Source organism: Drosophila subpulchrella, chromosome 3R (genome assembly GCF_014743375.2).
Source record: "Drosophila subpulchrella strain 33 F10 #4 breed RU33 chromosome 3R, RU_Dsub_v1.1 Primary Assembly, whole genome shotgun sequence".
In the NCBI taxonomy this organism is placed as follows: domain Eukaryota; kingdom Metazoa; phylum Arthropoda; class Insecta; order Diptera; family Drosophilidae; genus Drosophila; species Drosophila subpulchrella.
This window is the reverse complement of record NC_050609.1, coordinates 15,315,313-15,337,716: the sequence shown is the minus strand read 5'-3', so window position 1 is coordinate 15,337,716 and position 22,404 is coordinate 15,315,313. Positions and strand designations below refer to the sequence as shown.

General features: G+C 39.0%; 1 protein-coding gene across 2 annotated transcripts; it reads left to right on the top strand.

Annotated features, from left to right (window-relative positions):
* Nucleotides 1–475: 475 nt before the first annotated feature.
* On the top strand, nt 476–21,930 carry LOC119555741. Of its 2 annotated transcripts, none has more exons than XM_037867422.1 (11): nt 476–596; nt 1,996–2,133; nt 12,480–12,725; nt 18,000–18,106; nt 19,194–19,303; nt 19,386–19,464; nt 19,706–19,803; nt 19,867–20,058; nt 20,126–20,268; nt 20,664–20,809; nt 21,349–21,930. In XM_037867422.1, exons 2-11 carry the CDS (start codon nt 2,062–2,064, stop codon nt 21,461–21,463), a joined length of 1,308 nt encoding a protein of 435 aa, XP_037723350.1. In that variant the 5' UTR covers nt 476–596; nt 1,996–2,061; the 3' UTR covers nt 21,464–21,930. The 2 variants fall into 2 exon arrangements, with proteins under 2 accessions (XP_037723350.1, XP_037723349.1); XM_037867421.1 differs by having other exon boundaries at nt 12,480–12,740.
* The last annotated feature ends 474 nt before the right edge of the window (nt 21,931–22,404 follow it).

Below are 22,404 nucleotides of genomic sequence, written 5' to 3'. Positions count from 1 at the left end.
TTAAACTGAAAACTTTTTATTTTAAACTTTAAAATTTCATCACTTGTTATAATATTTATTTCTTAGAATATTTTTATCATTTGTGATATTGGGCGTTACTATAAAATTTTGATGAAATTTTTTTTAGCATAGTTTTTTTTCTCAGTGAATCTACTCCTAGATACCAACGCACATTGTAATATTTTTATCACTAAGCGTGGCGAAATGAAATAAATAGAGAGAGCAAGTGGGCCAAAACTGAGAGAGCTGTTCCTTGGGCGCCAAAGTCATGGTTTAAATTCTTTTTCCAGCGATATGGTAGCGCTTTCGATGGCCAGATCAGGCGGACATAACAAAAATGGCCAAAACAAACGAAGATGTGGCCAAAAAGAAAAGCGAGAAAAGATAGAGAGAGAGAGCAAAACAACAAAACGAGCAGCGAAGCTGAAAACGCAAAGCTTGGCTTAGAGCAATTTCCGTCTCTGCGATTCAGTTGCCAACAATCTCTCGATCCGTTAACGTGTTAAGCGGAAAGTTCCGTCTAAAAGAGTTTTGAACCCTGGTGTTTTACGCGTTTTAAAAGTTAGAACCAAAAGTGTTTTCCGTGCGGAGTGCAGGTAGCTGAGTAATAGCAAATAATAACAACTTTTTCGAATAAATAAACACATTCAACAAACGGCCCTAACAACAATAAGTAAACAACGAGCTGTTGCATAAAACTTGTTTTCACGTGTTGCTCACACGTCGCTCAGTTGAAAAGAGCTGAAAAAGTATAAACTTTAAAGTGAACAAAAAGCTGACTAAACAAACTATATTTAATAATGGAAAACTACTGCTGATTATAGCCCACTTGGGGGAAGTAAGTTTAACTACATGACTGGCTAGTTAAAGTTTAAATTAGTATATTTTAGGGCCTGGAATTTGTGCGAATTCACTAGTTTATTCAGTTTTTCTCATGCTCTTTAAACTTTTCTCTTAGCTCAAAATGTAACTCTCTTAACTGCAGCTTCTGTTTTTTTTCATTAACTAATAAAAATGACTAACGTTTTTTTTTCTAAGAGCTTTTTAGACTGCCTTGAGTAATGCATTTAACTGCCCAGATGCATGGAAATGCTTTAATTAAAGAGTTATTCAAGAATATTTATTTACAAGTTTTTGTGTAGGTGTGTCAGGCATTTCCGCTTGAGTTTGCTGTTAGAAAAGCTCTATAAATCACATATGCTGGCCGTAAATAACTTCTGTCCACAAAAAAATAATAGCATAAATTAAGAACATTTTTTTTGGGAACATGTTGAAAATTGATCCCGTGACTAACCATAAATATTCAATATGTGGATCACAAATGTCACCTTTATTTACTGATTGCTTTGGACTTTAAGCCTTATTGTCACAATTTGAGCCAATGACGTAAGTCAGGCCATTTTTTGTGATCTTTTGTGCGGCAAATAAACACATTTTTCGAGCAAACTCGTTTGCGGCATTCCAACTCAGTGTTTCATTTGATTTGCAAAACCCTTTCCAAGTAAACTCTACTTTGAAGTTTATTAGACGCGGTTCAATCGGGTCGGGGTCGAGTTGAAAACGAAATCGAAATACGTGAGAATTGGATGCGTTGGCCCCAATTAAGATTTAGAAAGAAAAGCTAATCAGATAAAAAAGGGGCATATTAAAAGATTAGAAAACCGATGCACTGGTGTCACGTTTGAGTACTTAAAAATTTCATAGAAAGTTATGACCCCCAAAAATCTGGAAATCATCTCAGACTGCCCCGATGAAAACAAGATGATAAACCGCAAATACCTCAGCTCAGTTCAGTTCATCTAAGCTTAGCTTTTGTTCTCAGTACTTGCTTTGAGTCATCCGAGGGATGAGTAATTTAAAAAAGAATATAAGTCCTACCAAATCGAATGCAGCTGCAGCTTGACAACTGCGTGAGTTGCATGAAGTGGGCTATAATCAGGGCCAGACAATTGCACAATTGCTCAATTGGGTGATAAACGTTCCGGGTAATTGCAGCTGGCCAAAAGGATACACACAGTCGCGAACAAAGGAGCCAAACGAAAGACCTAGGAAACGAACGCGATGACGACGGACAAGAGGCCGGAATCACAGGGCCTTTGGCTGCTGCCCCTGCTGCTGTTGCTGGTTGGACAGGTAAGTGAAAGATAATTGGAGCACTTTCTGGACATTTCACTTTTCATTTGCATACAATAATGTTCTGCGATGGCCATGAAAACGGGGTTAACTGCCTGTTGGCCCTTCTACCCCTCTCGTTTTGCCTCGCTTTTCCCCCCCCCCCCCCCCCCCCCCCCCCATTTTTATGGCGTCTTGGGTCTATGGCTTTTCCATGGCAATTTTCCAGGGCAGACAAATTAATGAACTCTCCACATTGACTGCAGCTGGGGCCAGTTTATCAATAGCAATGGCAATTGCCATCACCATCGGCCGTGGAGCCACGGTCATAACTATAACTCCGCGGGCAGGCTTAGTGCTCCGATTCCCCGCCCACTCCGCAGTCATACTCCAAATGTGCCACTGACCGATATCTTAACTTTTACCCAACTGTGGCCCCCTTTATTCCTCTTGAACCCCCTTAAAAAATTGCTCCATTGTTCGTGAGCGCTTCAGGAATGCTCTGGGTTTTGGTTTTCGGTTTTGGTTTCAGTTCCGATTTGGCTTGGTTCGATTTCAGTTTTCCTATGAAATGGCACAAATCCATCATGGTGAGAGTTGCTAGGGCTTGGCATCAATCGAAATTAGTTCAAGTCTGGATTGTGTCGATCCGGGGAATTTTCTGCACTTTTCACTACCGACAGAACCCATAATTTCGTGTAATACGGCATACGAGCTTATGTTTTGTAACTAATTGTTCTGTAAATTTTATAGTTTCTGTGTTAAGCCATAGCAACAGTTTCTAAAAATACATTTTACTACAATGCAGTTTTCAGAGATATACACAACATTTCACCTATAAGCACACTACTTTCAATATTACCTTAAAATAATAGTAAAACTAGGTTTGGTATCTCCAAAAGTTGTAATGCCTACATAAAGAAAATGCAATTAATTACAAAAATGTTTGTAAATACATTTATGAGATATTTTCTCAGATACTTAAATACTCTTCAAACAAAATAATTGAGGTACCTATTTATTGTACCTATCATTGTATTTTTCATAACAAAGTCATAAGTTTACCCAAAAATTAAACTTTCAATGACTGTTTGATCTCTTGACTGGTCAATTGATTACCTGACACTTTGGTTTTTAAAAGTTTGACAAGTTCCGCCCTTGTCACTGCCCACTCCACCTTCCAAAACTGATAACGGGTATGTTGAACTATCCATCGAAGTCAGCGGCCGCTAGATGAAATGACATCATAAAACCCGGGGCTTCGGGGCGTGGGCGTTAAAAATTCGCTCTCTGGGCTTGGCAAACACTCGGCCTACACCTCGGTTCGAAAAAACCTCAAGTACAGAAAAAACAGAGACTACTTTGGCTTTTGGGTTTAATGCACAACTCACAAAACCTTGAAGCATACGTAAAAGCAACGGCAAACAAAACGCAGTCTCTCAGGTAATTATCATCTTGTTGATGATGATAAAGCGAGGGTAATAATGATGACGATGGTGGATGATATAAGTTTACCCATCGCCGCTTTCGGCCAAAAAGTCAGACAGAAATACCCATGTAAACAACATCTTATGCGAAAGTTAATTTCGCCGCATGTGTGCGTGTTAAGTGTCGGTTAAAATTGAAACTTGGTTGGCTTACGGTACTCGGCCAGCCCGCTTTTCACACTCATTAAACAATAAATGAACTAGCACCTTTTTTAGGTTTTCTTTCAGTTGCCTACCAAAAAAGGTGGCCAACACAAAGACCAGTGGCTGAATTTATTATATTATCTTTTCCTTCGATTAATATGCTTAACGCACCCTTAACCTGACATAGAGATGCCCAAATTTAGTCGACGGTTAGCTCATTTTAATTGACGCCCCCTTTCGGTGTTAAATATTGACTTGCACATTAGCAAGTGCGTGTTTACTTGTCGTCATTGCCATGTTTTTGTTGTTACGGGCCATTAAAATCAGTTTCAATGTCAGCGCATACCAACTGAAATAAATAAGCTGAAAGCGAATGAAATATGCTAATTCTCGGAGCCATCCGATTCAATATGTGTATATGAATATATGGCAATCCATACGTAAATTTGTATATAACAAGCGAGTTTGTTTGTATGGCCATATCGTCATGGCTTTGGCCTGCCAGCAACCATATAAGACAACGAGAACAACCCACCAACAAGCAAAAAGCGATTTACGTTTCGGTATATGAAGTAAAAATTATACAAAAAAAACAAAATAAAACAACAAGAATAAGAACAGGAATCTGGCGTATTTGGCCAGAAGTGACGCTTTAAATGTGACCGCAGGTAGCTTGTGTTGCGGTGAGGATAAGGCAATGTATTGAAGTTAAGTGCTCTTTGCCAAACTTTTTCAGGCAGGGTTAAGGAAATTTGATCTATATTGTTATAACAAAAAAACAACTGACGAAAAGCTGTACAGTGCCCGAATAAACAGAGCGTAAAGCAAAGTTTAGTCAAAACAAATTTTTGTTTTAAAATGTGTGTTATTGAATGCCTCCATATAACACAAATTGTTATTTGTAACATATAATTTTTATAACAAAAAAAATCTTACATATTTTAACAATTTATTTATAATACTTGTAAATAGTTAGCTTAACTTAAGGAAAGCATTAAACGATTTTGTGTACCAAGCAACACTTAGTAATATTGCAAAAAATAATATATGAAGCCCACTTGATGCTAGGAAATCTTGTTTGCTCTACAAATACCAATCACGACCGACAAAAAAAAAGATACTCTTGCCTAGAGCAGAGAAACTTGAGCTACCCACTTGTTGAGCAGTTCCCCCTGCGAGGGTATCAAAATAAACCGCAAATAAACCATTCTCGACTGACAAGCACGTGCTTCACAACGGCTGCCAAAAGCCAATTGAAGTGCCCCACACTGGTCTTAAGACCCGGCCCCTCCATACTACTCCTATATCTTCAACCCTACCTGAATTACGGCTGCGGTTGCCCGCTGGCAATAAAAAAAAATAAAATATAAAACTTTAGTATGCGTATGAATGTACTCAAAAATATGATTCATTGTTTACTCAGACTTAGTAGCTTATATATTATTCTAAGAACTTGAGATGAGCAAGCAGCCAAACAAAAGACTTAGACAACAAACTCGTTGATTGTCTTGACCATTTCATTGAAATTCTTTAAGTTCCTATTTAGTTTTTGTTTCTTTTCTCATTTTGTTAACGAGTATGAGTGCTAACGGTTTGTGCCAGTTACAGTTGGTCGGGATGGTTTTATCAAATTGAGCCGGAATTTATTTACTTTTTGTGAGCCGCTGATAACCGCAGAATGCCAATGAATATCGGGCCTTAAGCCGGGCCATTATGCTCTAATTAACAGAAAATATGAGGAGTCCGATGAGCAGCACTGCATATTGACCACAAAATGCCGGGTGCAATGAAGTGAACTGCATCTTTGGTCTCCTGATCTCCTGGTCTCCTCCAAAACGATCGCCACGCACTGGAGACCGGGGCAATTAGAAGAGCAACCAGTTTGGTCACTGCACGCAACGCCAGCTCAGCACTGGGTTAGTAGTATCTATGGTCCAAGAGCCCCGATTCTGATGTCTGGCCCCCGGACAGGAAGCCGTTGCCATTGCCGTTCTCGATGGTCGATGCTCGATGGTCGGGAAGATGTCGACTGGCCGCGACTGGGGCCATTAGATCGAGTGTGCGCAGTTAGATTCTATGGCTCTTTGGTCATAACTCTCGGGGAGTTGGCCAGTAGGAAATGGCCAACAAAATTGCATGTTTATGTCACCGTCGAAAGATTTCAGCTCGAAATGGTGTGACTTTCAGTGGTGACAATTGGCCTTTTTTCTCAGAGATGTGTTCATCTCGTCAGGCGAAAAAGCACGAATTTAAGTAGTTTTACTAAAGAAATATTCAAAAATTTGTCAAATATTTAATTTCCTGCTATTCCATAGATGTAAGCTTTTTAAAACAGTCGTTCTTTGGTACTTTTGACAAATCTTAAACCTAAAAAAAGCAGTGTTTTAGCTGCCATAACTCCGAAAATGGTCAGATTGTGGAATGTCTTACCTCGTTGAGCTCGTGCTTTAATTTTCAATCCAGTGGCATTCATATGTAAAATTTTTTCATTTTTGTAATTTTTTGCAAAAAAAGCGATGTAACCCCTTATAAAAAATGCGAAAATTTATCAAAAATTAATTTTGCCGGAAAATGACGTGAATCGTTAGCTTGGGATGTAAGCTTTTCAAAACAGTAATTCTTTTAGCTGTACTCTTTGATTTGCTTAAGTTACAACTGAAAACATGCAAAAAATAAGACATTTTTATATATGTACCTACTATGTCTTAGATATTCGTATATTAACGTTTTTATTAGTTTTAAAAATGTAAATAATACATTTAACAATTATAATTAATACAAGGATTAGTAACTTGAACTTATACATTGAACTGGATATGCAGATATGTATCTATACCGATCCATTTTTACCAACATAGTCAAAGAAAATTCGAAATAAGTAAAGCTAAAATGATTAAATTGGATGTTTGGTTGTAAACATATTAACTTTTATTTATTTATTTGGTAAAACTGTTCATTTTTTAGATGTTGGCACCACTGCTGAGCTACTACCCACTAGTTCTGTGAGATCAAACCAATTTTCCCGGCACATCCGAGCCACTGAGTTGGCGCAATTTAACGCCGCGTTGAACTCGCAGTGCGAATTATTTCTATTTTGCTCAATGCTGAGCTGAGGATCGGTGTAGCGTGAAATTCATTAAAATTTATGCAAAAGTGTTTGGCATATTGGGTCATCGGTGGTCGCCGGTTGCACTGCGGCTTAGTACGGAGAAAGTTCTTTCTTTTGTTTGACTTTGGCTGACACTCGCTGCCTGCGGCTGGGCCAGCACATGTTCATTATTTGATTAACTTGCATTGTTCACCTGCAGGCTTGCTCTGCTTCTCTGCCTTTTGGTCGGCATAAAAAAAAAACAATTTAGCAATTGTTTTTTACCTTTGTGCTTGGGTTTTCCTGCTCCAGCTTCGGGGCCCGAGGTAAAAGTAGGTTTTATTTGAAACTAATGGGAAAAACTATTGCCCCGTTCTGCTTTCCTCAACGCTGCACGGCCGACTGTCATTTGGGGCCCAGGGGCTTTTGGGTAATTTTCAACTCAGTATGGGGCCGACTTGGCTTTCAAATTCTGTCCAAGATGATGCGCATGGAAAGTGCACATTTATGAAAATTGCCGACACACCGAGGGCTGTTTTTCTTTGGGTTTTTTTTTTCAGTTCGGCTGCTGGGAACGACTTTTTCCGAATGGCTTTTTCGTGCAGCCAAACTTTTTGGACAGCAATTAAGGCGATGGTCAAAGAAAGTGTGACAACTTTGAAGGCAAACTCACGATAAGCGATTGTTTCAATCAAACAAATGATGACTAAATGGTAATATCTTCTTGAAATTTGTAATGAAAGTTGAGGCTGCTAATGCACTGGAGTTAACCTGTTTTATAGAAAGAGGTTCCAGCCCTGATAAAATAAAAAATAAACCTTTAAAGGTTTAAAGATTGTGAATGATTTATATTTTCACATCAAAGTTTAAGGTCGTATTAACCAAAAAGCCCAGTTTAGGCTCAAAGAAAAATATGGAAATAAAGGCCACCCTAAATTAATAAACATTAAACAAGATTCATCTAATTTTCGGACCTGTAATTAAATTAAGAGCCAAAAGCATCAGGCAATATATGATGATTAGAACTTTTAGCTATTAAATGGGGCTACTTTGTGTTAAAAATCTTAAAAAGTCATGGTAGCTTTTAACTGCACTCAAAGAACTATGAATAAAAGAAACTTTTAAAAATATAAAGATGCACTTAGGTTCCAAAGATTCTCAGAACACTGAAATGAGAGCTCGTTGCATTTGGTAAAACGATGGTTAGACATTTTGTTGTTGGCCCTAAAAAAGAGGGCTAATTCAATTAAAAGAAAACTTTCAAAACAAGCCCAGCCCCTGTAAGCCAGAAGAATAGAAAGTACTTAGCATAATTTCCCAGCTGCTCAAAGCGAAACTCATTAAAACAAGACATAGGTTTGGGCTACTGCTGGGTTAGCTACACATGTATCTGCTGGATACCTTGGACCATCGATAAATAGGCAACACAAATGAGCGGCACAGAACACCGTTGGAATGTTGTACAACAATATCTTAAAGAATTTAACCATATTGATGGTCTTTCAGCAGCTAACAACAAAAGGCCAGACGTATGGTGTTTTTTTTTATTTTTGTGGGAATAAAGAAGGGAATGGGAGGCGGACAAGTGCTTATTATTATATTAGTGGTACGACAGCGTTTCATTATGAGGCACACAATTGACCCACCGAGTGGTGGAGAACGTGCAGACCCGCTGACAGGGCCAAAAAGGTGGGGCCAACAGAGGTAACCACCGAGGGACCATCGACGTGCCATGGAATTAGCGCGTCAGAACTTCAAATAAAAAGAGCGCCGGCAATTGAAATTTAATTGAAGCCGCAGCGACATTAATTGCCCATGGCCTTTCTTCCTCCTTACTGGAAGGTTGGTTGGTCGTTTATTTATTTATCTATCTGTGAACCCTAACTCCTGACCGACCATAAAGATAAAACCGTTGGAAAAACCCTTTCAGCTGTCACTCGTCTGGCCGTTTTGCATTATATAATCAGGCAAAGCTCGAAACGGGTTTTCAACGGCGATGCGATGTCAGCTTCATTAAGCTTTTCGGCCAGGTCCAAAGACGAAGCTTCAGATGTGGCCAAAAAGCCAGATACATACGCTCCCATCTGGCGGCACTGTAATGCGAGTTAAACGGCAATTTATGCGCTGCCAGCGAAAATACCGTGACAATTTGCAATCAGCCAGCATTCGCTGGACTCTTGGCCAACTGAAAAGTCGGCTTAGTCCGAGCTGGCAAGGCTTGGCCCGGGCTTTATGTTATAATTTACTTCGAGCCGAGCTTTATTGCCCGAGCGCCACATAGCGGAAATTCAAATGCACGCGAAATATGTATGTTAAAAGCAACTCCCCACCTTTTGTTATGCACGAGTTTTGTTTTTTTTAGCTTCTAAGTCGTTTTTATGTGTTTTTTTTTCGACTCCCAGCGATCGGAATATGTTTGCCAATCTATTTTGGCCAACTATGCGCAGCTGCACTTGGAATACGGCTATAGCTATGACTCTAGCGATTGTATCGCTTCGACTAAAATCCCAAATCAATAGGAAAAAATACGAAAAAAAACCTAGTTGGCTCTTGCGAAATATTTAAGTTAGGGAAACACACCCAGACAAACGGGCAACGTAAATTGAGTGGAATTAGCTGTGCACATAAATCACAATCACATTTAATTGCCCAGCCAAAGAGGTGATCAAGTTTTAGGACGCAAAACAAGCATGGGAATCTAAAGGAATTCACCCTGACTAGATTATTTTCCATTCAATAATAAAATGTGATGGGTAAGGTACTTGCCTCTTAACCTATGTCATTTTAAAAATAAATAACTAGATAAGGTGAGAGTAAACTATTTTAAGTAGCCTTCAACTTGTTTGAACATATTGATGAGATGCAAACTTATAAAAGGCATTTAGGTTAGTTAATACCCCTTAATATTTTTTTAAGTAGAAGGTCTTAGTCGCCTGAATTCTAGGTTACACAGAAAATTTTATCACTTAGTATTATATGTTAAAAAATAATAACATTAGGTTTAAGATCTAAAATATGAAATATTCAAAAAAATTATAATAATAATATTAGCACCTTTAATCGACCTATCTTAAGTAAAAGCTAAAATTATAAAATCACTCTCGAAAGCCGCAAATAAAGCATTCTTTCTGTGCGAGCCTGCTATCCAACATTTTATTACCCTTTTGAAAGAAATGAAATCAATAACATCCATTTGTCTGCAGACCCATAAATAGCATTCCGGTTTTACGAGAGAACATCCATAAAAATCGCTTGGCTCCAACTCAATTTCCCATGTTTTCCCGCCGTGCAGGGCATTTCCAGGGCGGTCTTACCACCGCCCCAGACAGAACCTCATTTTTCACTTAAACTCTTGCAGTTTTGTCATTCCTAAGCAGATAATTGCCCCGGCTAAATAATAATACAGAAAAAAAAAAAAAGAAGAATGAAAGAAACGAGTTGGCCTTCCTGTACTAATTGCCCACGTCACTTGGCTTAATAGCCAAGCGGCTTAAATACTTTAAGTTTATGGCTTGACCCCTTGCAGCCATATAAATCACCTCCATCTGGGGCTCCACTTAATGATCCTGGGCGAGTCTTTGGTGCTCCAGCTGCGTTTCGATATTGCGATACGATTTTGCATGTGACTGGTTGGAAAGGAAAAGGAATTTGTGAGAAATCACTCGGCCGTTGTGTCCTGCGGGGAAAATCCATCAAGCCAAAAGCCGCGGCTCACTGCCTCATTGGCCATGGCGTGACTGGCAGCGCAAGTGTCTAATTGTATTTGGGTTTGCATTTATTTTTCCCCCCCATTTTTCCCCAACCACAATCAGAGCGTGTTGCATAATACAAAAGCCAAATGCTGTACATTTGGTTAGCTATTTTAACAAGCCGCCGCCACACTCGACACTCAACGATAGTGAAACGAGCATGCAAAAACTATTTTAATTGACTGCCGCTTGCAGCAGATACAGAGGCAAGAAAATAAAATGCAAAAATTCACGCAAAACAATTGCCTTTTCGCCGAACGACAAATTGTCATGGGAGTTCGCCGGAGTTGCTCTGGGGACCCACTCATGTGACCCTCGCAGCGCATTGAACTCCCCATCGGTGGAGGATCCATATCCACCATTGTCATTGTCTCTATGGGATTTTTTCTTTTTTGGATTAAAGTGGCCGGCGCATTGAGATACAATAAATTGCTGATGGCATGCAAAGTGGATGTTCTAGTTGCCATAGAAAGTGGCACACTGGCCAACATGTTTTTGGCACCGACTGCGGCTCTCTGTCAGCGTTTTGGAGCTGCAAACTGGGTCACCCGGCTGCATTTCACCTGACGCACAGTAGCTGTGGCGCGGGATCGAGTGGAAAATTAATTGCTTCAATGACTGCACAAAATTTCATACTTTTCCTGCAGCATGCCAAAGGGCCTTCTTTCGAAAGTAAATATAAATCAAAGGCCTTTCGCCTTTTTGGACAGAGACAGGGAACAGGGGAAAGGCTGCGAGGGGAGTCCCCTTGGTTTGGACAGCGCCCGAGGGCCGGTGAAACGTGAAACGGCCCAGTTGGACCACAAAGGCGGCGTCTGGGTGATTGTCATGACATGGCTTACTTAACTTTGGCAAGGCTTATCTATCAGCTACACTTGAAAAAATATATGATTTTTTTTTGGAGTTTTGAAGTTCTGGGAGCTGCTGGAAAATGCTTATTTGTGTTTGAAGTCTGCTCGCCAACTTAAACAAACCAGTTCGTGTCTTAAGTCTTTCGTTTGCCTGATTCCGCTTCATAATAATTTGTAAGTATTTTGTCAGACACTGACTTATAGACGCAAATTAAGAAGATTAATAGCAATAATATTAAACTATTTTACAGAATTTTAGCGATAACATTTATAGCCATAAGACACTTTTTTAAATCTCGAACAACCCACAGATATTATTTTTTTAGGTCTTGCCAAAAGCTGAAAGTATTAAGAATCGATACAATGATTTGAAGCAGATATAATATAGAACCTTTTAAAATAAATCTAGACGAAACGTAAGAAATTCTTATAAGGTCATTAACAAGAAATTAAGAAAATGTCGTGCGAGTTCGCTAAACCTTCTTAAAACCCAATATAATCACTACCCCCAAATATTTTTAACAAGATTCTAAGAACTTTGTGTCTTTTCTCCCAAGTGTTTCTTGTGTACCCACTCCATTCTCTCCACGGCCATTCCCTAACGTTCTGTGACTCTAAGGCTGGAGCACAAATTCAATTATCACGACGGAGCGACAGCAGCCCAAGTCGAGCACGCCAATAAATTATCTTAGAGCCAAATGCCTTTGACAGTGCGCCTGGCTGGCTGTAAGGCCGAAAGCTGTAAACTGACCCAAAACGTGCAGAACTTTGGCAGCTGGCTGTTCTGGCCCAAAGTTCTGGCCAATCTCCGGCTGCCTTTTGCCTTTTTGCAATTAATTGCGACCACGGCTGACTCTTTGGCTTAACATTTTCAAATTAATTTGAATTTTCCTCTTTGGCTGCTGTGTTCCCGGTGTTTGTCCAATGAGTTGGCATTAATTTGCCGGCCACGATGGCGCGTTAGTAGTTCCCAGGGTCCAGAAATCAGGTCAAAGTTATTAACCGAAGATGGTTCGCATATAATCAACGCATTTCGTATTCATTGCAGGTCACCACACAGGAACCGCCGGCTGGCCCATCCGAATTCGCCCCCCATGTGACGGCCACTTGCAAGGCGGGCACGATGAACATCAAGGTGAAGATGAGCTCCGGCTACACGGGCGCCGTCCACGTCCGGGATTACCGCACTCCCGGCTGCATGGCCATGGGCGATGGCAGCGACCAGGTGGCCTTCAGCCTCAATCTGTGGGCCAAGCAGGGCGCCAGCGACTACTGCGGCATCCTGGTCAGCAACGTGAGTGGAAGCAATGTAAGCATAACCCTCTGCGCTTCCTAACCCAGTTAATCACTAAAAACCAAGCACAACTTGATGTTGGGAAGGGGAAAATGGGATGAAATGGGGAGCTATCTGAAAAAATTAAATACAACTAAAGGTAGCCCTAAAAGTTCTGTACATATACAATATTCTTAACAGAACATAAAAATCAAAAAATGAAAGTCCTCTAGTCATGTTTTGTTCATAGAACCACCATACTAGAAGAACTCAGAATAATGTACTTGATTAACTTTACTGATCAAACAAAGATATCTCTTAAAAGTCTTAAAAAGAAAATCCTCTAATCAAATCAGTTTTTAAAAAGATCTTACATACATACTAGAGGTACTTACAGTGGTCGGCATATGTATTTTGACAAAATAAAAGTTAAGTATACTCATAACTTGAATTTACTTCTTGTAAACTATAGGCATCAATGGAAAGGTAATTTCAATGCCGTTTGAATGATACAATACATTTCTTTACCCATTCAGTACTTATTGAAAAGGACGAATTTGTGTAAATCAACTTTTAAATTTTTTTTAAAAACTTTTTTCCTCGTCTTGAAAACTTAAATTTTTTGATGCAAAAAGTTTCTTCAAACAAAAACAATAGTAACTGCAAAAAGAATTTTTCAAAAATCATTTTGCTTATATTTTTTATGATTTTTTGAAGGTGACAATGTCGGAAAAAATTTGTATGAAAAAGACAAAAATATGGCTCAAATGCCTGTTTTTAAGCATTTTCAAAAATTCATAAAAAATATAAGAAAAATGATTTTTGAAAAATTCTTTTTGCAGTTACTATTGTTTTTGTTTGAAGAAACTTTTTGCATCAAAAAATTTAAGTTTTCAAGACGAGGAAAAAAGTTTTTAAAAAAAATTTAAAAGTTGATTTACACAAATTCGTCCTTTTCAATAAGTACTGAATGGGTAAAGAAATGTATTGTATCATTCAAACGGCATTGAAATTACCTTTCCATTGATGCCTATAGTTTACAAGAAGTAAATTCAAGTTATGAGTATACTTAACTTTTATTTTGTCAAAATACATATGCCGACCAGTGTAGATGGCTGTATAAAAAGGGTCAAAGAACTTGAGAAACTGTAAATGTTTTACCGAACAAATCAAAAATGTTCTGTGAGAAAATCACAAACATTATTTTGCTAATACCATACAATTAGAGAACTTAATTAGGTGAGAAATAACAGAAGACTTCTAAACTGCTTCACAAAGCAATCGAAATAGAACCCAAGCAACCCACTTACGCACGCAGCCAGCAAGTTCGTGTCCTAAGTCTTTCGTTTACCACCTTGCGTTTGTCAAACGGCAAATTAATTTTGTCAGCCAGTGCGTATAATTTGCAAATAGCTGCCGAAAATCAGACACTCAGCCAAAGAAAAGCCACCAACTGTGAACTGTGAGGCAATCGGTGGGGCAGCTGGAAAACTGTCGAGGCGAGACAGCAGACTGCTGGCAGTAGATTCACTGAAAGACTGGGCCCTAGAAACAAAGACTGAGGCCTGATGCCAAAGTCTGGGACCTTGTCTGGCTAAAAAGGGCACGCATGCGCATAAATTTGAGCCCGCCTATCGACTGTGTACTTGAGTCTTGGCCCCAAATCAACGCAAATCAGCAGAGAGAGAGACGCTGGTCCGCCGCCAGTCTATATAGTAACGATGGCAATAAAAATCAAGTTTAATCCTACGTGCATCACAGGCGTTGACAGGCGGCGACTGCAATTCCGTGTGGGTCTGGATCTCAGGTCCGGCTTTTCCACTCGTACACGCACTCGAACAATTGCCAGACAAAGGCAAATCGCATTAGCCACAGTCATCCCATAGCCAGATTCCCCTGCAATGCGTTGAAATGCAAATTATCCATATCCAAAGGGCTGGCTGCCAGATGCTTATAAGTACAAGCACATACAACATTATTAATTGCAATGTCAAATCCCAACGACCGCACCCTGTATTCCATTTTGTTTTTGCCTTTTTTTTTGTGCTCACTTGGGGCAAAACTAGAGCCCCGCATTCGATGCTGGGGAGATTTGCTGGGCCATTTCAAGGCCCACCTTCCTTTCGGGCTGCGAACAAAAAAAGGGGAGGTCCCCCATAAAATTAAATCACGCTTATCGCAACTGCGGCTTGAATTTTATTTTTACGTGTACACAAAACACGCATATATCCGCTGCTTATGTATAAGGTGGTACAGTAAACTATGGAGGTGTTGACTAGTTTAAAAATTTAAAAATACCTACTGAATTCAATAGGTTAAATATCATTTAACTAAACATTCTTTGGAATTTTAAAATTAATATTTGCTTAATTACGTTAAATATTATGTTATTTTCGGGTTCATAAATATTTCTTTAAAATATAAAATGATACGATAAAAGGACTTAAGTACCTACTGAATTCAATCATTAAAGATCATTAAATCTTGAGGTTTTTAAAATGTACTTTTTTTTATTTCGTATAATAATATGTTATTATTGTGTTTATATAGTTTTTTATATATTAAATTTAAATTTTAATTGCTTAATAAGTTGGTATATATTTTATTTTTACAGACTTATACAAAGCAGTACCTTCCAATCTTCGAAATATATTTATTTCCAAATGAATTATTTCTAGAATGAAGGGCTTCAGTCCCGAAGTTCCTTGCTATCCCCCTTCCACAAGGCCTTGGGAAGTGTTGATGAGTTCGCTTTATCGACTCTCCACTGTACCTTAATGTCTGCTGGCTGTTCTGAAAGGGAGTGCCTCGGCAGCTTGCGCCGGCGTCTAGTTTCCACTGCAGACGCGGATTTCACATGCCCAGACACGGCTTTCCACGCTTCGACTTTGACAGCATTCCAAGTCGCTGTTGTGGATGTTGAATGTTGGATGTTGGATCCGATGTTGCTATTGTTGTGCCGGCTGCGTGGAATTTGTGTCAAAAGAATTTTTTTTTGTGCGCGGCGGCGGCAATTTCGATTCTATTTCTTGGCAAATATTTTTCGAGCGACTTTAATTGCCGCGGCGAGATGCCTTCTCAGCCTGACCTTGGCCGGCAAAAAAATTCCGAATGCACTTTCGCCCTCGTCTCCTCAATCTTCACTCCCCAACCTACTTATATCTTTAAATCTGCTTCAGAGCAGCTGGCAGAGCATGAAATTGGCGCTGACAATGGCCAAGACGCCCAACCATTTTTACATAAAGTTCAAGACGGCATTGCGGCTTGGCGTACTTGAACTTATTTCTTATTACGGCCACTATTATTGTTATTATTTTTTCTATTTTCGCTGCTGCGCGAGTGGGTTGCCCCTTTGGCAAGATGGTTTGCCATTATTTGATGATGGCTATGGAGCAATGGTTCTTGGTCTAGCACCCATTATATACATTTAAATGTTAATTGCGAATGCAATAACCAAAGACTGTAGGCTGAGAGGCCCCAAGACAATTTGCCAACGGGCAATTTCAACACATTTAGACACTTAGACGGTAAATGGGAGTCGCTCATACTATATACATAAGGGGAATCAACTTTGCCATTTTCTTTGGCCGTTGATAATAACCTGATAATGAGCTCATCCGCTGTGGCATGCAACTGCGTGATGCATGAGTTGGCCAACGGATTGTGACATCACAGTGTTCCACGCCAATGGAGAGCTCCTCCGCCCATTCAAGGTATTTATTTCTGACTCCGGCAATATGTTGTGTGTTTATTTGCTAACCGCTTTAACCAGCCACTGACCAAACTCTAATCTCTAGCCAAGCATTCATTCATCAACGCTTTAATACCCTGAACAGCGGAGGCGTGCGATTAAACCATTAATGTAATATATAAGAAAAATATTTATTTATTTACTCACCCATTGACACTTATTTACTGGGCAAATGCAAACTGGTTTGACAGCCAGCTGCTGGATAAGCAATGTAAGCCACTCAGAAGTGACAAAGAAACTTGTACTTTTTTTGTTCGTACATCTTTTTATATGGAAAGCTGTTGCGGGTCAAGGCCGATTTATATTATCGGGGAAAAAACTAAACATTATAAAATAACTCAGTCAAGCCTTGGGCTACAGTTAGAGAGCAATTACCGCGGAAAATCTTGGCCAACCGAGCGCAGAGATTCTTGGAACAGTTGCCCATCTGCAGATATTGCAGTCACATATCGCTGCACAAGCCAGCTGCAGATGATATTCAAAATGATTCTAAAATAATTACCAAAATCCATGATAGCCCCATAAGCATGGGAGCATGATCATGAGCATTTTTAAGCAAAACCAACAGAGGGCAATCATAGCCGGGGGAAAAACGCTAAGGAGAAAATAAACAACTGGAAAATGCGTCACACTTGGCGGCATTTTGCATTTCCTCGTTGTGCGATTGCATCATGTGACAATTAACATGCCACAAGTGCAAGTTGCAGCCATGGTCGCGGGGCAGCCACTTACTAATACAGTGGAAGAAATTAGTGAAAGGCCGCTAAGTGCAAGACATATGCTTGATGTTGGCTAAGAAAAAAGGTCAAAGTAAAATTAATATTACTTATAGATGGGAAATATCCAACAGATTGATCTTATTTTGAAAATTTTATGTGAAATACTTAGAACACTGCTTATTAAATAAATATGTTTTTGAGTCTTAGCATCAAACTTACATATTTTCAAAGTTCAAAATTATATGAAGGTATCAAGTTTAAGACTGTTTTTAGGGGTGCTTAAATATTATTAATTTACAAAACCTCTACCTACATGTTTTCTTTTTTTTAATGTATGCATAAATATGTATTTTTTTAAATATTTTCATAATCAATTATTTTTAAAGAAAACTTTTAACTACAAAAACGGCTATTTCGATATTTTACATATATAGTTATTTATTTATTTTGAACAAATTTATGAAAACTGTTGCAGTAATTTATTAAAAACGTTGGTACTTAAGGACAAAGTCTTAGTTGAAGATAATATTTAAATTCAAGGGATGTTCCAAATCTAAGAATTCCATTTTTATAAATGCAGAAAAGGGTTCAATCGTATAACAATATTTTGTAATCCAAAGGGGGTTCTAAGTACTAGAATTGCATTTTTGCGAGTGCCGAAGATATATGCTCCTGTTTTATGGGCAAAGCCTGAGCAGGCTGAGCATAAATTGGGACCTAACTCGGCTTTTTCAACCAATCAACATTAACGTCATGGGCATAAACTTTTAATAACCGGCAATTAAATGAACTTCTCTCCCCTACCCCAATCCTAATCCCCCGCAGCGCACCGAGGAGCGTTCCATCCAACTGGCCGTGCGTGTGCACAAGACTCTGGAACTGGCGGACGATAAGTTTTATGTGATTACCTGTGGCAAATCGGGCTTCGCGCGGTAAGTCGGCAAAATGCTTAACCTGTCTAGACAATTGCACTTAGGTTCTGTTTCGGCTCCAATTTGCTCCGTGTGTGCTATAATTTTTTTTTTTTTTGGCTTTGGTCAAGCTTCCGTCAGTCCCAAGTGCTGGCCAATTTCCAGAGACTCGACGGCGGCGGCTCACATAAAAATCCAAATCAAATGGCAAATTGTGCTGACCATGGAGGGTCTTCGACTGCGATGCAGGCATGTAGGTGTTGCTCTCAACCCACCATTTGCCATTGTTCGAAATTTCTTTTCTTGCCTTTTTTGCGGAATTAGAACTCAAGGCCATTGAGCTTTGGGGCAGCACACAAGAACACACAAAACACTTTGATTCTTTCACTCAATCACCTCTTTTGTGCCGTCCAAATCAAGAACAAATAGAGAGAATAATTCCCAAAAAGGCAGCATAATCAACAAATTTATAGTGCTTACTGGGCAGCAGTTCAATTAACGGTAAACATCTCTTGAGAAGGGGTCCGATAATCATCTTGAGGTGAACGAAAAACAATTTAATTTACCTTCTCGCCTCGCGGCTCATTTGCATAATGCCAATGACTCTGCTCGACTGCGACTTACGCAAGTCTCTCTCGGTAGAAAAAAAAAATCCCCACTGCTGATACAAAAACCTCGGATGGGAAATAAAAATGGCATTAAAAACGGTTTTCCAAAACGTTGCGCTCTGTTAAGCCCGGAAAAAAGCAAAGAAATTGTTAACAGAATTTGTGTGGTAAACGCAAACATTAAAATCGTGCCAGCCGGTGTACAAGGCGAACAACAAATAGTTTTAGACATGTGCACACACATATTTTAGTAGCGCTACCTATCTGGCCCACAAAAGCAACTGTCTATAGCGCAATGACCGGCAAAGGTAAATTGCAATTGCAATTGCAATTACGATTGCATAATTGCAGAACTTGCAATTGCAGCTTCGCCCAAAGCTTTTGGGTCTATTGGCTATGCTTTTAATTAGCCCCTGGCACACGGAGTAATTACAGAGCCGTTAATACCCACCCGCCACAAAATATAGACCTTTATAAACCCAGTTTTTACTCCTCCCCAGCGATGACAATGCCCATGTTGTGCTGAAGTTCCTGGAGAATGATCACCGAGTGCGTGAGACGGTCTACGGGCATGAGTACAAAATTCGCGCCGAGTTTTCCAAGCCAAACGGTGGGTAGTCCCAGCCCCCGGGGCTCCTATTAAGATTTTAGAGACGGTACTTAACGCTCTGCTCTTGTTTTACCATCTATAGATACCTATGGCCTGCGTGTGGGCAACTGCTTCGCCTTTGACAAGAAGAACAGGACCCAAAAGCTCACCGACGACAGCGGGTAAGAAACAATTGCCAGAAAATTATATTCAAACTATAAAGATACATAAAATAATATAGGCAAATATTTTTTTGTTCTTAACTTTAAATTAAATAAATATTGAATAAAGACAGTGAAATCCTTATAAAAACTGAGATAATTTATTATGATCTTAAAGTACTTTTTAACAAAACTTATTTTTAATCAATGTTTTCCACAAAGTTACTATCCTTTTTACTTATAATTTGCGTTTACCCTGTAGCTGCCCCTATGATTCCAAGATCATCAGTCGTTTCGTGCCCACAGCAGATGGACGAGCTGCCGAGGCGGTGCTCTCCTCCATGTTTAAGTTTCCCGAGGGTAGGACACACAATTTTTCCGCCCAAGGCCCCCAGATTCTAACTTTCTCTGCAATACTTTCAGGTTCCGAGGTGCATCTGCAGTGCGATGTGATCCAGTGCTATGGTCGCTGTGTGGAGATCGATGACTGCAACGATGTGGCCCTGGCTGGTTTCGGCAAGGGCACCAATGGACCTCGGAAATTCGGGCCAAATGAGGAGGGTTCCAGTTTGGCTGGGACCACGGTCTTTGTGCTCGATCCCGCCGAGGCTAGATGTGAGTTTTGATCGCTGAAATGTGTGTTTGGGTTATTTATGGTATTTATTTTATTGTATCTAAGCAGTAATCTCGGGCAATTGCGAGGATGGCATACGACCCAGTTGGCTGCTGTGGCTGACCATCACCCTGGGCGTACTTTTCCTAATCATGCTGCTTATGAACATCTTCCTGTGCACTGCCATGAGCTGCAGCTGTGCTAATACAGAGGTAATAAATCTGACATTTGTCGTTGCACAGAGAAAAATGAGAGTTATAATCGTGATATCATTATATCAAATCAGAACATTGCTTTTCTGAGGAATAATTATTTATGAAAATCATAACTTAAAGACTAGAATGTTACATAAGATACATCTTAGGTTCTTTAAAATTGTACAATATGATACTAAATTAGTAATATTTTATATCATAACTTTTGGAATAGAATATAATAGAAGATACATGTTAAGTTCCTGAAAATCGTAGAGTATCATACTTCTTTAGTAATATTTCTTAGATCAGGAATCAAACAGAACTAGAGATTAAAATGCATTCTTCTCTGTGCATCTCCTAAGAACCCTTTCTATTCCCAATAAATCTCACCCAATCTCTCACATTTGCAGATTATCGAGAAGGAGCCATCGATCATCGAGGAGTACGATCCTTACCGCAGTTGGCATGGCAGTCAGTACGGATCCCGTTACTCGCTGCACGGCAGGGATGCCCACAAGGGCTACACCAGCGGCGGCTCCACGATACACTCAAATAGGTCTGATAGATATTAAGCTGCCTCCACAAAATCAAACAACAAACTGAAAACACACACAACACACCTCTATTCTACACTTCAAAATGCATCTGCTCTGCTCTCGCAAATTATTTTCTGGTTGCTGTGGAGCCACACACACAAAACAAAGCATGCCAACAAAGTATCTTGTATCTGCGTATCTCTATGTATCGTATATATATATATCTCCTGGACAGCCAAAAAAAAACCAACCAACAATTACCACACAACAGATCACAAAAACAGAAAAATCCAAAACATAGAATGAAATACCATTTCATGCCTAGTACTGCAACCGTAATTAACCGATAGTAATTTGCATCTGTCTACCGGTAAAAACTAACTATATCTTTAACTAACTATCAGCCCCTTCATAAAAGAAATACAATCGAATAACTAACAGTCAATTTCGAAGAGCTGCTAACTAATCTGTCTTGAAGAGTTTTCTTTGACCCCTCCCCCACTTTCTGCAACTTGAAATGTATTGTATTAAATCCAAACTTATCCAACGTACTTCGAAGGTCGATGCCAATCGATAACGATAACGATTATGCAATTGTGCATTCGCGTCCAGGCTCTAGACATTCCACGTTACACGGACAGCGCGCCCATCGGGGACCGCCCAGTAATATATGATCAGATCCCAATCGATAAGAACGCGACCATAATGAACAGTAATTCTTTAAGCTAAGCTAAGTACTTCCCATCTCTCCATTTCGAACTTGAGTCTCAAATGTATATAACTAAGTGAAAATGAACGCCCAACAAGTTTTCCAAATTTTCTCCAAAACGATGGTAGAGAGACGATGCCGCTGTAAAATACTAAACTAAACGTACTAAAGTTCTCTTTGCCTAATTTTAATACAACCACTTAACCATAAGTCATTAGTCTGTCATAAGTGCGAACGAATGTGTATTAGTGAAATGTTTCAACTACTTGTAAAAATAAACGAAGGCAGGCCAACAAAATTAATTTAAAAGATGATAAAAACTATAATATAGTCTGAAATGTTAGAAAGCAAACATTTGGCAAATGCGTTAAACGTACGAATTGTAATTAATTTAAAGTGTAATCATTTAATTTAATAAAAACTAAAAAGACATTTTTTGGTGTTGTATAATTGGTTGGGTAGTGCATATAAAACATAGGGAGTGAGTTTCCTGGGCTTTTAATAAACATGTATTTATCATTTTTAAGTCATAACTTGATAGCAAAGTTATTTTACCATAAATAGTCACTTTCCTACATTTTATTAAGATTCTACATGATTCATTTGTAACGATTCACTTCATATCAGCTTAGAGCAGACATAAAAACAATCTGGCAAAAAATAAATATGATAGAATATAGAATTTTGTATAACATAAATGTAACTTACTGTGGAATAAAAAGCATTTTCTTCTAAGTTTTTTTTTTTGATGATTATTTATTCGTTAATCTTAACTAAAAACAGAAAAATGTCAATATAAATATGTATCATATTTTAAAAATCTAACTTTGTGTGACAAGAACAAGCTTTATAGTTAGTATAAAACAAATACACATTTTCTTTTTAAAACAAATTTGTTTTTATATA

Coding starts and splice junctions, on each gene's coding strand:
- LOC119555741 (XM_037867421.1), top strand. CDS start 2,062: ATGACGACGGACAAGAGGCCGGAATCACAGGGCCTTTGGCTGCTGCCC. Junction 2,134..12,479: donor TGCTGTTGCTGGTTGGACAG/GTAAGTGAAAGA, acceptor TATTCATTGCAG/GTCACCACACAGGAACCGCC. Junction 19,304..19,385: donor CGAGTTTTCCAAGCCAAACG/GTGGGTAGTCCC, acceptor TACCATCTATAG/ATACCTATGGCCTGCGTGTG.